Source organism: Pteropus alecto, unplaced genomic scaffold, assembly GCF_000325575.1.
Source record: "Pteropus alecto unplaced genomic scaffold, ASM32557v1 scaffold270, whole genome shotgun sequence".
Taxonomy (NCBI): Eukaryota; Metazoa; Chordata; class Mammalia; order Chiroptera; family Pteropodidae; genus Pteropus; species Pteropus alecto.
The window spans coordinates 5,356,012-5,374,030 of record NW_006430735.1 but is presented as its reverse complement, the minus strand read 5'-3'; the positions used below and the strand labels follow the sequence as shown (position 1 = coordinate 5,374,030).

Here is an 18,019-nt window from a genome sequence, read left to right as displayed (position 1 = left end):
CTCTTCACCACTAGTGTTCCTTGTAGATTCCCAAATAGCAGCCGAACGTGCACTGAGCATGACCTTGGGGTGCCCATCAGGATGGGAGGCCATTGATGGTGTGTGGTTTCCCTAGCTGAGCTTTGCTTTCAAAAACTGTGCAACTCTGGGCTTGTCCTTCCACTTCTCCCTGGATCCTAACTATAAGAGGAGGGGACTGCCTTCTCATTCTAAGAGGATCTCTAATTGTAAAGAAAATATTAAAGGATGTCTCTGGACACATCTGTCATCAATGCAGTAATAGTGTAAATTACTTATGTTAAAGAAATATAACAGTAGTGGGAAAAGAGAAAACTTAGATGTCTCTCATTTTCCTCAGCACTGATCAGACTCTGAATAGGGCAGGAGTCTATGTCCAGAGTCCACATCTAAATTGGAAAAGAGAGACGTGTACCTCATCCTCATAAGACACAGATGTGTGTAAAGAAAGGCAAACCTGTTTGTTCGAATCCCACCACTGCTTCAGGGTTTAGCTTGTGTCCTACTTTCTAGGCAGAGCCTTCTCCAATTAAACTATACCAACGACTCTTTTCTCTGATCACCCACGACCCTACAGTTTGTCTTTAACTTTAACACCTGACTATTTTTTTTTTCTATTTTTTTCTTATCTGTGCAGAACCTGACTCCCTATATGACTAGTAGCTTCTTTTATTGTCTTCTTAACTGGTGCCTCCTATAGCCTTTTGCAAAACACATCATTGAAAAGTCTATAGAACTAAGTTAAATTGCAAGGCAAAAAGGAATTGGACACAGGGATAGAATTTTCGTTAGAGTTGAGGGATAGGTTCCACTGATCTGGCTGTATGTATTCTTTTTGTCCATGTCCAAAAAACTTCTAGAAAAAAAAAAACAGGTTTACTTCTCAAATCAATTATTTCACAGATATTTGTTGAAACCTTGTTATGCACCAGATATTATGCTCATCAAAATGCGTGAGGACCGATAAATTCACCTCTGATAGCAGAAATGTGAATACTTAAGTGCCATTTTTTCCATACACTTTAAAAAGTTTAAGTCACACAGTTCAGTTTTTTTCACATCACCTGGACCAAAGAGTCAACCCTAAGGAAAATCCTATGACTTATAAGTGATGAAAACCTAGACAAGATATTTGCATCTTGGTGCTTTCCAATGGAGAAAGGAAGATCAAAAACAAACCCTGTGTTGTCCTCGGATATGAGCCAGCCCTTCCTTCCAGCCCCAGGCCCTCCAGACGCTCGGCCCTGCCAGAGAGGGCCCAGGGAGGAAGTGGAGAAGATTGAAGGCCCTGCCCTGTGCTCACTGGAACAGATAGGAGGACTCAGCCCTCCCCAGCACACCCCAGTTCAGTCTTAGTCCCTCAGAAGGGGAAGCTGCCCCAGGGAAATGAGAAGATCACTTCCAACACCATTTAGTGTAAGGAAATCCCAACCCAAATCATGGCCCTGTAATGTCAATACCAATGAAGTAAATGTAAATGTAATAACGCACAAAAATAATTTATTGTATTTTTAAATCCTTTTCTATTAAAGTTATTCATTATTTTCTAAAAAGTACACTAAGGTTTATATTTGACATGTAAAAAACAAAGAGGAAGAAGGAAAATTCACCTGTTTCACTAGTTTGAGGAACTATCGTCAAAATGAGACACTGAGTTACAATAAGAACGTTCGCATCATCCAGAGTCCTGGGTCATAAAGAGCTCAAGGCAAACCTCCCTGAGACACACACTTGGGCACATCCCCATACACAGCTGCCCCTCTTACTGGCTTCCATTCAAGGCTCATTTAACTGAGAGGTTGGGGCTAAGGGGCTCTCATTTTAAGACCACGAAACTCCTTCTCCTGGAAAATTTCCAACAAAACAATTTTCTCAAAAAAACAAATACTGTGTTCTCTCATGACAGGCAATTCTGTATCTGCCAATGACCAACATGGTCACCGATATCCCTCATACCCTGCAAATAAATTGGCATTAAGCTTCCAACAGTTCATTTCAAACAAAGAGTGGTTCTTCCTTTTTCACAACCATCTTCAATAAGATCCACGAACAATGCCTGAAGACACCGAGTAATACAGGAAGGCTATTAACAATGGACAATGAAAAGCCAATGTGTAATAGCTACAGCAGACAGTAGGTGGTCTTACTGATTCCCTGATGGAAGTTTGTGAAAATATACATGGAAAAACTATCCAAAATGATAGCAGTGTGTTCAAAACTCACAGAAACCAAGTTTCTGAAAGAGGGGTTTAGGAGCCACAGGAGCAATGAGGAAATGCAAAATAATTAAGGAACACACATCTTATTTCTGCAGTTATATATAATACAGTAACAGTAATATGCCCACCCACGATGGTTTGCTAAGACATGCAGATACAGGTGATGGAAGCAGACACAGAACCACGCTGCTTAGGTCTTGTAAAGTGCCTTGCTTTTCCTCAAAGACTTGCTTAGAGGTAGATCAAATATAATGGTGAGTGAGAGGAGGACTTCAGTGATCGAATGGTCCAATTCTCCCTCACCTCTTTGCCTGCCTCTTCCTGTGCTCTCTCCACCAGCACGGGTTAGCAGGATTCTGCCTAACGGCCACTCTAGCACTAAAGAGAAAGTGACCACATGTGGATGAAGGCACCTCGTGCTTCAAGAACAGCAGTGATCTCATACTTCAAGGTCTAGCCTTTATCACAACTGGAAACAGCTGGGGCAGCTCTCAGGTGCCATTTTGCCGGACATCATAACTGCAGAATCAGGAGAAAAAAGACCGTGTCCACCTCTCTAGGCATTTTGAGTCCTTCTGGGTTAATTCACAGGATCTTTTCCTTAAGACGAATTACTTCTCTTCATCCCACAACAGAGTAAAACAGAGCTTCCAGACACAGACCAACCTCCACCACTTCACTCTAAAAAGAAAATACAAACAAAAGGTGCAAATATTTTAAAATCATGGTTATTTTAAACATTTATATTTTTATTTTACTTTTTTGGACTTGAACATAAACTCTTATGTAAAATTGGAATGCTTATAAATTCCTAACAGAAAAAGTTTACTCTTCAATCAACACTCACCACACACACACACACACACAGACGCACACACACGTATGCACACACACACGTTAACACAAATTCAAATACTTTTCAAAAGGCGATAACACATTGTTCATTTGTTTTGGTGTAATTTGTGATAAACAACATTCTGATGAGGACTTTGGGATACTGAGGACATTGTAATTCAGTCATTTTTCATAATCTAACTATAAAAGTACCTCTAAATTTTCAGTTTTTTAAAAGGTGCAGCACCACATACTGTGAAAAATTCTGATGAGAGAAATGGTGCAGACCTGGCCTGACTAAGGGAAAGGTGCCCATGCAAGGACCTGGGGACACCACATAGAGTCTGATGTTCCACTACAGGATTCTCTCAGTTGACATTTGGGGCTAGATAATTCCTCATAATAGAGAGTTGTCCTGTGCATTGTAAGATGTCTAGAAGAATCCCTCACCTCACCACTAGATGTTAATTTAGTATCCCATATACACTCCCAGTCGTAACAATTAAAAATATATCCAGACATTGCTAAATATCCCTGAGAGGGTGAGGGTACAAAACTGGCCTCACGGAGAATTAGTGCTCTTTGGCTAAATGCTCCATTTCTTAAAGAATCTATAAACAACCAAAAGGTTTCCCTTGATGCCCAGATGGTCCTTTTAGGGACAGAACTCACACTGGCTTCTCTGCCAGCAACCTGCTCAACAGTTTACCCCCAAAATGTGCAAACTAGATTCACTGTTCTCACTGTATAGAGCTTTTTCCTCTTCTCTTTCACATGAATCCAGTTTTTGCCTTTGTTCTTCATTCAGTCTACTAGCTAACTCCTTACATGAGAGAAGACAGTACAAAATAACTAACCTATACCCAAAATAACTCATGAGATCCAAAATAAGCTGTCATTTTACGTTTGTAAAAGACTTCCTCTCCTTATCCCCCAGGCTCCACCCACATAGGAAATGAAGAAGCTCAAAGATAGCGAAAAAATTCCTTCACACTTGAAGGCATCATGCTAAGTGAAATAAGCCTGATGGAGAAAGACAAATATTTCATGGTCTTACATATGTGTGGAGTTTAAAAAAAAACAAAACTCACAGAAAAAGAGAGCAGATTGGTGGTGGTTGGGGGATGATTTGGTGAAGGTGGTCAAAAGGTACAAACTTCCAGTTATAAGTAATGAGGATCTAATCTACAATATGATGGCTATAATTAATAATACTGTTTGGTATATTTGAAAGTTGAGGGTAGATCCTACAAGTTTTATCACAAGGAAAAAAAAAATCATTTTGTAATGTGAAAAAGAAACAACAGACTCAAAAGGAAGTCACTTGCTAAGCCCCACCAAGACTTACCACCGAACCTAACTGCAACTGACACCTCTACCGGAATGGAATGTTAAACCGATCTGTCTGGAATGTCCTGGTCAGCACTAGTGCTGTAATCTGCCTGATAAATCAGCCTGATAAGATCTCCTGCCTTCCCCTAAGAAGGCAATCTTGCCTGAAAATATCTACTCTTTTCACTTCCTTGTCCCACCTTCTTTCTACCAATAAAAATCTTTCTTCCATTTTGCACAACTCCTCAGAGCACTTATTTACTAGATAGGATGCTTCTTGATTCATGAATCATTCAGTAAAGCCAATTAGATCTCTAAGTTTACTCAGTTGAATTTTTGTTCTTCAATAGTAACCATATAAGGTGATGAGAGTGAACTGAATTTATTGTGGTAATCATTTTGCCAATATGTGTGTGTCAAGTCATTATGTGTACACATTAAACTCAGTGCTGTAGGTCAGTTATATCTCAATAAAATTGGAAATAAAAATAAAAATCATCTTCTGATTAAAATATTAAGGGACATTTTTATTTTTATAAGGCATCAAAATATTCCCGCAGCTAGGTCAAATAGTCATTGTATTTCCAAATCAGAAAATGAAAAATACACACAAAATACCCCAAGAATCCAAATTATAATCCAATTTAAGGTTCTGACTCTAAAGTACACACACATACATCTCCCAAAGAAACCACAGATTGCCCTTAGGGAATCCTTGGAATCTCTGAAATCGTAAAATCATGTGTAGAGGGAGGAGTATGTGCATTTTTTTCTGGGGAGAAGGTACATGCTGTCTTCAAATTCTCTAAGGAACATATAAAGCCAACGATTTTAAGAACCTCTGCTCTTTGAGGAATTAGAACATTATTTATGTGGGAAACTCATTGCCCAACTTATCACAGGAGGTAGAGGTAACCTGCCAAGACCACAGAGCATGTGAACATGAGGAATTGGTACAAGAACCCTCTGGGTCTCACTCAGACTTCCTCCTGTCCCTGCCACAGCCATCTCTTCCCTTTCTTTGGTATTTGCTTCTGAGCTTGACCCCTCCTTTCGCAGGCCTGCCATGTCTGGTCTCTCTTCTTCCTTCTTTAGTTCCCAAAGGGTCACTGTTCACCTTTCCATTTGAGACATAACTGATTTTCATATTCCTGAAAATATCAAATAGCTCAAATGCTGCACAGGCATGCTCTGGAGAGTAGATGTGGGGTCAAAACCCCTCTGCCCCCCAAAAGAAATGTCTGAGATGAAGAGTATAATCTCCAGTAAGCCCACTTCTGGGTATTTATTCAAAGAAACTCAAAACACTACTTTGAAGGGACTTGTGCATCCAGATGTTCATTGAAGCATTATTACAATAGTCAACCTGGGTGTCCCTCAATGGACGAATAGATAAGGAAGTGGTACATATATACAATGGAATATTTCTCAGCCATAATAAAAGAAGAAAATCTTGCCATCTGCAACAAGGATGGAGCTAGAAGGTATTGTGCTGAGTGGAGTAAGTCAGACAGAGATTGATTTCACTTATACGAGGAATCTAAAGAACAAAATAAATGAACAAACAAAACAGAAACAAACTCATAGACACAGACACAGAGGACATTTTGATAGTTGCCAGATGAGAGGGGGGTTGGGAATTAAAAGTACAAATTGGAAACTACAAACTGGCAGTTACAAAATAGTCATGAGGATGTAAAGCACAGCATAATAAATACAGTCAGTAATATTGTAATGAATAGGTATGCTGTCAGGTGGGTACTACACTTGTTGGGGGGATCACTTCATAAGTTATATAAATGTCTAACCACTATGCTGTATACCTGAAAATAATACAAAATAATATTGAATGTCAACTGTAATTAAAAAGTAAGAATTTTTTTTTTTTAAAGAACACAATCTCCTGAGGAGCGTAAACCATTTAGCTCATACTACATCCCCTGGGCCTTGAGGCAGAGTATGGACCTGGGGACATGTCCCTAAGGCTGTTTGGCCAAGTTTGAGGCTTTCTCAGAGCTCTCCTCAGGCTTTGTCGGCAACCAGCCTTTTGTCCTACTCTGTGTGGGCCTCCCAACCTCAGAATCCTCTTAAGCTTTTTTCATCCTCCACCCAGCTCCCTCACCTACATTTAGAAAGAGCTGGTAACCACAGTATTACGAGAGGGAGCTCAGAAAATGAAGACCAGTTGCACCACAGTAGCTCCACCACGAGCATCTCATGCAGGGTGGACCTCCCTTGTCTCACCTCTTTACACAGGAGGAGGGTTCATAGGGTTTTTCTTTATTTCTTTTTAAAATTCTAGTAGAGGAGGCAAAACTCCTTCACTCCAAACATCCATGCTGTGTGCCTGGCCCAGACACACTTTAGTTATTCAGATGTTCTGTGAGGAAAGTATTCATTTATGAGACCTTCCCAGTGAGCTAAAATTTAGCCTTCTAAATCTCATTCTTTCTACTTATTTGGGGGAAAAAAAATCTTTAAGAACTTCTATAACTTTCTGCGTTCATAGGCTGAGATTAATCTACTCTCACCTTTCATCATCAAGAAATAAATGTCATCATAATAAATGCCTCTTCTGGTGCTGTTCAGTAACATGTGCTTTATAATCTCTCTGTTCCACTCTCCTGATTCGAGGCTGCTGACATTGTGCCTGGTGCTAACCACACCTTCTTTTAATTTTCCACTTTTGTTCATTTGACTTGTATTTCCTACAACTGTTAGGTTCGCCGAAGGAGGAACGCACAAGGCTGAAGGGGTTAAAGAAAGATTTATCGTAGCAGAGTGATAGTCTGACTGAGCCGAAGATGGTATCAGCCCCAAAAGAGAGGATACCTGAAACTTATATTGGGCTTAAGTTAGTTTTTTTGGTGGGAATATTTTGGGCGGGTAAATTGGTCGAGAAGGGAAAAGAGTCCAGTGAAGCGGGAGCTGAGCATGCAGTGTTGCCAGCCCGGATGCAAGGTTGGTTCCCACACAAAGGTAGGGGAGAAGTCTGGTTCTCATACTACAGGGTTGGAGGCTGGGGGTGGGGATAGGGACCTCCTGGACCTAACACTAATGTGCAGAGATGGTTTGCGGATGAGAAAATAAAATACCCAAGAATGTTGGCATTCTGGGCTAACAAGAGCCAGTGCATCTCCAAGGGAGGCATCAGAAGTAGGTAATGAGAAGAGAGAGAAATAAAGATCAAGGCTTCAGTACAGCTGTGATGGAAGGACATTTAAAAAGCTGTGGTCATTTTACTTCCCGCTTTTCTTTTGCCAGGTTTTGTGCAGAGTTAAAGTTTTCCTGAGAAGCAGGCTGTCTTCTATGCTTATTACACATATTAATTTCCTTGTTCCATTCTTAGGTTTAAGAGTAGACGAGTACATTTATTATAATTTTCTAAGGAAAGAGACTAATTCACCTACTTATGCTCATCTATTAATTTCTTAATGGACTCAGTGTCCTTCCACAGAAAAAGAGATAGATTTCCACACTGAGATAAGCTTTCATTGACTTAGCTATATTCCTTATTTCAAATTCTTCAGCACTTAATTCTTTTGTGAAGCCATGGTTTTCCTATGAAAGTTATAGTCATACCTCAGCGATATTATGCATTTGGTTCCAGCCCACCACAATAAAGCGAGAATAGCAATACAACAGGTCGTTAATATTTTTTCTGGTGAAGGGTCTTGCCTTCAATTTGTCAAAAATGCAACACCTGTGAAGCACAATAAAGCGAAGCTCAATAAAATGAGGTCTGCCTGTACTAATGATATTATGAAGTGGAATATGGGGCTTAGAATGTGGGTGAACGCCAGTACAAGAAGGAAATATTTCGCAATCCTCATCTTTGTAGTTTAATTATTTGTTCCACAATGTTTTCCTCAACTACTCTGTCTGCTCAGAGGACAGGGACTATGTAATCTCCACAGAGTGTAGAACATCATCTGCACAGAAATCAACATGAACTATCTGTCCCCAATCTGGTTTACTTGTTAACCGTCACAATTCTGTCTTCTTGACTTGCTCAACTTACCGTAGAGCAAGAGAGACTCTGGACCAAGCCCCAGAGTCTCACAACCAGACATGTTCCGATCATGGAAATCTTGCAGCAAAATGCCCAGCACTAACTCCTCACTCATCATATACTTCAGAAAACCGTCATCTTCCGATGGAACCCCAAACTGCAGGTGGTAGGTTATCGCGGCGTTTTCACCACTGAAAAACAAACCAGAAATAGTAAAACATAACAACGACTCACATTGCAACTCAGGAAATAGGTTTTAGCAATAACATTTTTTTAGTTCCGTGTATTCTCAATTCAAAATTGCAAAGGATGTGCTGTTCTAAAAGAATCCTCTTCCATACATCCATCATGAAAAGGTCAGGTGACACCAACCTCCTCCGTCCACCTAGAACCCCTCCCCTAGAAGTCCACTGAGAGAGGCCATTGGAGGGAGAGACGTGATGCAGCTATTGTCAGTGAAGATCTGAGGGCTGGCACGTTGTCTGCCCCAACACCAGACTTTACCCCCAAGGTAGGCCAGGGAAGCCCCATTTATCTGTATTCCTCTCTCCACGTTCTCACACTACACCTGTCCCTGTCTCGGCAAGTGCATTGTTAGTCAGAGCTACTCGGTTTAGCCAATTCATTATTTAAGCTATAAAAATGTTTAGATGCCGTCATCTGTGCAGATGATGTTCTACACTCTGTGGAGGTAGAACATCATCTTTTCCCATTTCCAAAGCTCCCTGCCATCATCTGCGTGCAGGACTCCTGCGCTCCCACAGACTGCTCCATGTACCAGCAGCAAATCATACCTCCCTGATTAGTCTGCAAAGTGAGAAAACCTGTTCTACCCCATCTCCCAAGGTTCCCAGCTTTGCAACTCTCAGGAAGGCGACCTAAGGTAAGGAAGTTCTAGAAATGTCTTCGTAAAACATATTTTTCCCATTTCCAAAATAAAAAATAATCATAGGGCTATCCTCAGTTAATCAGTAGCTTATACCACTTATTAAATGCTACCCAACATTTAGGTTTTTGACAGTTATCGTATTACTTTGGTTCAAGAAGGCTCAGATTAAAAGCCAGCAATAAAATAGTTAAGAAGTGATCATATCTGAGACTCTCACTGTAGGGCAAATTTTATTTGTATAGACTTTTATATGCCAGTTCCAGTAGTGAAAGCTACCCCTGCTAAGGACAGGCAAAGAGTCCTTTCTTGTGGCCAGAAGTCCCATAGGCCAATACTCTGACATTAATGTGGCTGACAATTCAGTTTATAAACTACAACAGCCAAGAACTGTGCCGAACCCTGTGGTGACTATATGACTAATATACAGTCAGACTCTGAAGAAACTCACAGTTTCAAGGACACCACTACAGGCAGGCTGAAAAATGCACTTTCAAACTTTAAGCCAGCAATTTTAGTTTGTAGATGTTTTTCCCTGTGTTCCAACTTCTAATTATCACTAGTGATGGTCAACATCTTGGCACGTAGCAACCCAGCACTCCCATGGGTTAGGACTGGGGTCGGCTTATGGAAAAGACCAGAAGCTGACTTTCAGAAGACCAGGCCAGAAGCTGAATGAGAGGATTGCTCTACCTAATCCAACCTAAGTAGCCTGTCCTTATTCCACCAGGTAGGTCATGAGGGGTAATTTATGTAAGGCTGAATTCTGAGGGGAGAAGAGGGATTTTCAGGGAAGCAGAGAACCCTGTGGGCTTTGCCTTAGCTGCCCACCACTAGAATGGGTCCAGCAGCTGATGAACCAATGGGCATTTTCCTAAGTTCCTGTTGGGCTGGTCCAGGTCCAATGTCAGGATCCCCCTGTAGACACTTATATCCGCCAGACATGTGGCTGCCTCCTGCTCATGTGCAGCAATAGCCCTTTGGAGACAATACCTTTGTTTTAACATTATTGAAACTCTGCCTGGATTTTTTTTAAATGGAAAAAAATATTTCGCCGACAGAATTTCTTTATCTAAAATACTAAAACCTTTGGGTTTTTCATAACAATAACTTTTAAAAGCAGATTCTCTAACATTAAGTCTACAGATTTCTAGCCACGTTTTACTCAGTTTCTGATGTTTTTTTCCCAATGTCTACCCCAACTCGTTATGCAATCCCACCTCCTCTAGGCCCATAATAGGAAGCTGAATTCTTGGAAAAACTCCTCAGCCTCTGAGCATCACCCCTCTCTCCGCTCTGTCTCAGTCTTTGAGTCGCAAGTTGCAGCAAGTGCACAAAGGAAAGCATGCTGGTTCTGATTATGCATTTTTTCCTTATCTATTGGCATTTTAATACCAGTGGTACAGATTAAAATAAAGAGTGTCAAAGATGTCAATATAACGTAAGGTGCATTTGGAGATCCACAAAGAAGGAGAGCAGTGCTGTCGCCAAGGCAACTTGCCACTGTATGCATTTTCAGACTTTAGGTCCATTTTGGTTCTAATTCGTTTTGCTACCACCTGCTTTATGTGCTTCCCCTCCCAGGTCTACTCCTATTATGGTTTGGAAAATGTATAGTTTGAGAGGGGGAATCTCAATATAATTTTGCCTTTGATGTTCACATTCCAGGAGTATCTTCGGAATAGTAGATATTAGAGCTTAGTCATGTGAATCTTCCCCTAACAATACAAAAGGATAATCAAATGATTCCTCCAAATATATATCCTTTCATATGTGTCTACTGACATAGACAAAAACATTTAAGATTAGAAGAAAATTTTTAAAAGAAAAAATATATATGTGTGTGTGTATATGCTATACATGTATAGTATATAAAGTATATATGGTAAATACATGTACAGAAGAAATCACACCAAACTGTTGTTCGTTTTGTACAGGGAGTGGAATCACTGTGCATATGGAATTGGTTGGCACACACGGTGTCCAGGGATAGGAGGGAGGAGATGGGGGTAGAAGGTAGACTTTCCCTGTTGTACATATCTGTGTATTTCTTAATATTATATAAGGAACATAAATTCTTATATTACTTGTGTTCCTCAAGATCACTTGGATTCTATTATTTATATCACATCACCATCTGAGATCTATTTCTATTTCTACCATTAACTCATTTGAGTATCCACTGTAAAACAGGAATGGTGTACCTAAGACCTGCTTTTCCTCTCTTCTGTATGATCTTACTGAGTCATCTAATTGATCTGGGCTTCATTTTTTTTCCTTTTTAAAATAAGGCAGTTGAGCTAGTTGGTGTCCAAACACCTTTCCAGCACCGACACTATGATTTTATCATTGGTTCCCTTTGTGCTTTGAGACTCTGGAAGTCCTTCTAGGTAAAAAAAAAAAAAAAAAATGGTGATGGGTGTCACTTTCCAGTGAGGAAAAAAAAAACAATACATAATGCTCCACGTTCTTACCTGAAATCCACAACTTCCACTGAAGTAAAATAACGACTCAGAGACGGAGATGAACTGTACACATCTGTGAGCTGAAACAAATAGGAACGAGTAAAACCACCACACATATTACTGCCAGATTGTATTGTATATCATCTGACAAAGCAAAGCTACTCCTAGACCAAGGAGATTCCATGCTAGCTAGAAATTAGCTGATCTAGAGAGTCTGGTTCAAGAAATAGAAAGGATTGGGCTTAGGACCAACTAAAGTTCAAGTTCACACTCACTTACGAGAACCTTATCTATAAAGATCAAGTGATCACACCGGGTTTTTAACATCTCATATGTTGCCCTGAAACCTTGTGGACTTAATTGTGAATGTGGTCAGCAGCCTGAGCCCACACAGACCCCAAGAAACATGAGACGGAGAGAACACTGCTGTGGCTGGGAAGACTGCAGAATAGGTCACTCCGAGCATGCTGTGTTACTTTTCTCCTTTCTCCAGAGCTTCACTATAAGGAAGCCTGAGCCCACACAGACCCCAAGAAACATGAGACAGAGAGAACACTGCTGTGGCTGAGAAGACTGCAGAATAGGTCACTCCGAGCTTGCCATGTTACTGGACAAGGGCTCTTTTCTCCTTTCTCCAGAGCTTCACTATAAGGAGAAACAGCCATGCTAAGCCATAGGTACGGCACATCCTCCTGGAAAATGGGACCAAGTGGGGCTGGTCTATAATTGCAAAGATATAGAGTTCTTATTTTATGTATGAAATGTTGCCATCACACAAAAAAATGACACCTGTGTTCCCACTACCCAGGTTTCATGCCTTCACATTTCACCAATGTTAGTTCAGTGCTTTACTTTAAGAAACAAAACAAAGCTAAAGCTACTCCTACACGCAATTCTGTTTTCCCTCCTCCCTCCTGCCCCTAATGGTAGCCACTGTCTGGATGTTGGCATGTTCCCTTTTCATGCATGTTTTTATAAATGTAAAACTTCCTTGTGTAATCAACAATACATAATTTGTGTTTGTACCATATTCAAATAAAAGGTACCATATTCTACATAATCTTCTAAGACTTGCTTTTTTTCATTCAAAATTATGTTTGAGATTTACCCATAATGTTACATCTAAATGGGGTCATTCCCTCTAATTCCTAACACCTGCATAGATTCCATTAAATGACTGTACCAACTTTCCCATTCCCCTACTAATGGTCATGTACGTTGTTTCCAACTTTCTCCTTTTACAAACTATGCTGAAGTTACCATCCTTGAATATCTCTGTGCCTCTCTTCTCACACATGTAAGTTTCCCTTGGGTATATGCCAAAAAATGGACTCGCTGCATCCACAAGTAGGTCCATCTCTAACTGAATTAAATCTCGCCAAATTGCTCTTCATCTTTCTCTCCTCCAGCAATGCAGAAGTAGTCTATTTCTCACAGCCTTGTCGGCACTTAGTGTTAGCTGGTTTTTAGATTTTCGAGGGGTATAACACTGTGTTTTACATTGTTTTAACTTGCATTGTCTTGCTTACTTGTGAGGCTGAGTATCTTTTCATGTGTCTATTAACTCTTTGGGATTTCTCACCTTTGAATTGCCTATTAGTTCACTGTCTTTCTCTTGGGTTGTCTCTTTCTTATCCATTTATCTGGAATGATTGGTGTTATATTCTGGATACTAGCTGTTGGTTTTATGTTACAAATATCTTCTCCCATTTTGATTGGTCATTTTATCATGTTTCAGAGATGTGAATCCTAACCTAACAGTACTAGAGGGAAGATGTGGCCGAATGTATTTACATTGCATTTCTTTTAAATTTATATTTTAAGGTTAATGCTTTATTCTTTAGCAGAGAGGTTCTAGCATAAATCAGGAGACTACTTTGGGATCTGGTTACACTCTCCAGCATGGATACACTCTAAGGCTGGAATAAGCCCACAGCCAGGCCTCTAGAGCCCAGCCAGACCCTCTACTACCCAGCCTGAAGTCTCAGCCCAGACATTGTTTGAGAAATCTCACCAGTATCCAAGGATACCCTTGTGCTGAGACCAGGGTGTCCAGCTGCACCCATTACAGCTCAGAGTCCCATTACTTATCCAGTAGCAAGCAGCAGACCATACCAAAAAGCAGTACCCTGAGGGGAGCTCTGCCCATCTTGCCTCCCACTCATTCCCAAGGGAATCTCAAGGAGGCTGCAGTTACCACAATACATCCCCAATTAATTCACCTGGTGACATTCAGTCTCTCAAAGGCAGAGCAGAGAGGATCAGAGCACCTACAGTTTGGACTCCTTGAATCTTGTCATTATTTCTGTGACCATATAAGAACCTGACATAACAGGCTTTACTATCTCTCCCCTTTTTACTGATAAAGAAAACGGCATTCAAGAGGTTAGGAAACCTATCCAAGGTCGCTCTGCTAGTAAATAATTGAATTTTAAGTGTTACAGACACTAAACCCCAACTTCTTCACATGTTACCACACTACCCACTGAGGATGAAGCAAGGAAGGAAAGTGTTTCCTTCTGAATGTCAAGGAGGAAAGAAGCATAAAGTGATAGGAATTTTGAGGGAAAATGACTGGTTCATCTTATAGTTTTTGAGCCCCAAAGTAAAGAACATTGCCAATAGGCTGATAATCATTTAGAACATTTGGGAAGTTGGAAAGAGTCTTTCACAGGGCTATCAATAGGGAGGATGAGGATGCTATAGATGAGATTTCTTTTTCAAGCACTAATAATAATAATAATAACAATTATTATTATTATTATTTCTCTCTTCCTTTTAGATTGAGCTTCTTATGGTGGTGTTTATGTCTGTCCTTTGTCCTTTGTGGAAAAAAAAGGACTTTGTAATATATCTAAGTCCTGTGACCAAAAGTAACCTCACAGGGTGATCTGATCATAAATTCCTAACTGGGCAGGTCATGGTGGATCATCATGCCCCAGGCCTATAACTTCTTTAGTAAAAGGTTTATCTTTGCCTTAAGCAAGCCCTGTCCATTGTTCTTGTGCATCTAGGTTATCACATGTTTGAAATGCTGGGGTAATCTTCTGTTTCAGACCCATTGGAAATATAACCACTCACAAAGAAGGTCTTAATCTTGTTAACTATCCAGTAATCCAATCTTGAGTTGGATGAGTTCTTCAAAAATTTTGGATATCAACCCTTTATTGGATATATCATTGGCAAATATCTTCTCCTATCCAGTAGGTTGTCTTTCATTTTGTTGGTTTCCTTTGCAGTGTGAAAACTTTTTAGTTTGATGTAGTCCCATTTGTTTATTTTTTCTTTTGTTTCCCTTGCCCAAGAAGATATATCAGAAAAAAAATATTGCTAAGAGCAATGTCAGAGACTTTATGGACTATGTTTTCTTCCAGGAGTTTTATGGTTTCAAGTCTTATATTTAAGTCTTTAATCCATTTTAAGTTTATTCTGGTATATGGTATAAGAAGGTGGCCTAGTTTCTTTTTTTTTTTTTGCATGATCTGTCCAGTTTTCCCAACACTATTTATTGAATAGATTGTCTTTATTCCATTGTCTATTCTTGTTTCCTCTGTCATAAATTAATTTACCATATAAGTGTGGGTTTATTTCTGGGCTTTCTATTCTGTTCTATTAATCTATGTGTCTGCTTTTATGCCAGTACCATGCTGTTTTGATTACTATAGCCTTGTAGTACAGCTTGGTTATCAGGTAGCACGATGCCTCCAACTTTGTTCTTTCTCAAGATTGCTGTGATATTCAGAATCTTTTGTGGTTCCATATAAATTTTAGGATTATTTGTTCTAGTTCTATGAAAAACATCATTGGTATTTTGATAGGGATTGCACTGAATCTATATATTACTTTGGGTAGTATGGACATTTTAATGAGGTTAATTCTTCCTATCTATGAGCAAGTTATATGCTTCCATTTACTTGTATCTTCTTCAATTTCTTTCTTCAGTGTCTTATAGTTTTCCAAGTACAGAACTTTTACTTCCTTGCTTAAATTTATTACTGAGTATTTTATTTTATTTTTTGATGCTATTGTAAATGGGATTGTTTTCTTAATTTGTCTTTCTGACAGTTCGTTATCGGTCTATCAAAATGCAACCAATTTCTGAATATTAATTTTGTATCCTGCTATTTTACTGAATTCACTTATCAGTTTAATAGTTTTTTTTGGCAGAATATTTAGGGTTCTTTATATATAGTATCAAATAATGACAGTTTTACTTTTTTTCTTCCCAATCTGAATGTCTTTTTTTTCTTTTTCTTATCTGATTGTTGTGGCTAGGACTTCGATACTATGTTGAATAAAAGTGGTGAAAGTGGACATCCTTGTCTTGTTTTTAATCTTAAGGAAAACACTTTTAGCATTTCACTGTTGAGTATGATGTTAGCTGTGGGTGGGTTTGGACTTTCTTGCCAATATCATCCTTCTAACGTTTTCTGTTCCTTCCCTTTCTTCCTTCCTTTATTAATCTTTAGAGTCTAGCATTGTGTTTTGCACATAGTAGGCTCCCAGAAAAAAATTCAAGTTAAAAATTTAAGTTAAGAGATGAAGTGGTATACTGGATCACTTTTAGTGTCCACTATAAGATTAGTTTTGGGACATTGTCCCCTGCTGTAATTAGGACATATTTATATATTTGAGAGCTTTTAAGCACATTATCTACTTTGGACCCAAAGAAGTAAAAGAGGGGGTTCCTTACCCCTTGCTCTTGGATCTCTCATACTGTGCCTATGAGGTTGGGTGCAGACTGAGCTAGGAGCTCAGTGAGCTGATTGCCAGAGTGAGGCATAGTGGCTAATTGGAAACCAGCTTCCAGAATAAGAGAGATACCTTCCCTAGGTTATCAGAGGTGCCATCCTTAACTTCTGCATCAAGCGTATGAGCTAAGGTATTATACTACGTAGCTAATGGACTGGCTTAAGCAGTGTAATGGCCCCAACCCTAAGAGAAGAGCACTCTAGCAATGAGATGTGAGATGAGCTAGGAAAACTGTGCTTACAAAAGCAAGACAATAAAGCAACAGAGAGGGTATAGTGTTCCAATATTCATCCTACTTATCTTCTATATCCAGAAATATCTGGAAACTGGCCTATGTAAAAGAAAGGAGTTCTTGACCTGGCAATAAGACAATGATAGCTTTAAGTCCTTCATTTTTGTTCCTGAACATATTTGATCGGGACGCTGTGTAGGCAGGAGTCTTTTCACTCCACTGTGCTTTACTTTTATCACCTTTAAATCAGATAATTTTTAAAAATATTTTCCAAAGTTCTTTATATGCACTTCATGCATGCACCTGTGGGTATACAGGGAAAGTGCAGCGATTTTCACTGACCGAAGAAAGAAAAATCTCAAAGAGCCCTGTGAACTTGCCCCAGGAATCACTGCCCTCCAAGCCTTTATTCTCACTGCAGAAGCCCTTCCTTTGTGGTTGTAAAACGCACTGTACAGTGTCTCAACAATAAGAACATATTGCACTGTTTTATAACTATTTAATTGCTTCCTCTACTTGGACTGTAGCTCCCACCAAGGGCACAGACTTGTGGCCCTAGCACTTGGCATAGGGCCCTCAATGAGACTACAAGTTAAATCAAATATAAGATCGGAAATGAGGAAACAGAACACTAGCCTCCATGATACATTTAGCTGGAGGCCAGGGCTCTTCCTTCTGGTTTTGCACAACAGAAAATACATTTCCAAACATCAGTTTCTACCAAAATCCAGACAAAGAATCCAAGCTCAAAGCTATTTACTCTGTAGCTCTATGCCAACTGTTGTAGCAGAATCCATACTCTGATATTGAGAACTCAGTAACAATGCATAAAACATCATTACCCTTTTCGTGAGCAGGTGAGGCAATTCCTCTTCAGCAACACACTCTTCTGGAATCTTTAGTATGACCAAGAATGTTTTATTTGATGATAACTCAAGTATTTCATTTTCATCTTCATCGACAGAAGGTACTAAAGAGAGTAGAGGGTGAAAATGAAAGAAAAAGTAAATACATCCATAAAATAATAAACTTATTTATTTATTGGCTGTTACACTTAAAAAAGAAAAAGAAAAGAAAAGAAAAAACAATGAGCACTTATCAAGGATAAAGCCTGGAAAGAGTAAGCAAGTATGAGCAGAAATGCTTTCCCCTTTCAGTAGATCAAATAAAGACAGGGTCTTGTCACCATCGTGATAAAAATTTTGTTTATTTTATGCCATAAGGGGTCTCAGATTCCATTGAATATAGACTGGAGAAGGGTCAGCAGGA

The 18,019-nt window shown here is 39.5% G+C and overlaps 1 protein-coding gene across 1 annotated transcript in view; it reads right to left on the bottom strand.

Annotated features, from left to right (window-relative positions):
- Window positions 1–1,521: 1,521 nt before the first annotated feature.
- CUNH3orf52 (chromosome unknown C3orf52 homolog) overlaps window positions 1,522–18,019 on the bottom strand; it is a 30,987-nt gene continuing 14,489 nt past the window's right edge. The window contains exons 3-6 of the mRNA XM_006905457.3: window positions 17,593–17,720; window positions 11,776–11,846; window positions 8,425–8,606; window positions 1,522–2,918 (exon numbers count right to left, since the gene is read on the bottom strand). Of these exons, the coding sequence (XP_006905519.1) occupies window positions 2,914–2,918; window positions 8,425–8,606; window positions 11,776–11,846; window positions 17,593–17,720 (386 nt within the window). The 3' untranslated portion in view covers window positions 1,522–2,913. The remainder of the gene's footprint in view (window positions 2,919–8,424; window positions 8,607–11,775; window positions 11,847–17,592; window positions 17,721–18,019) is intronic.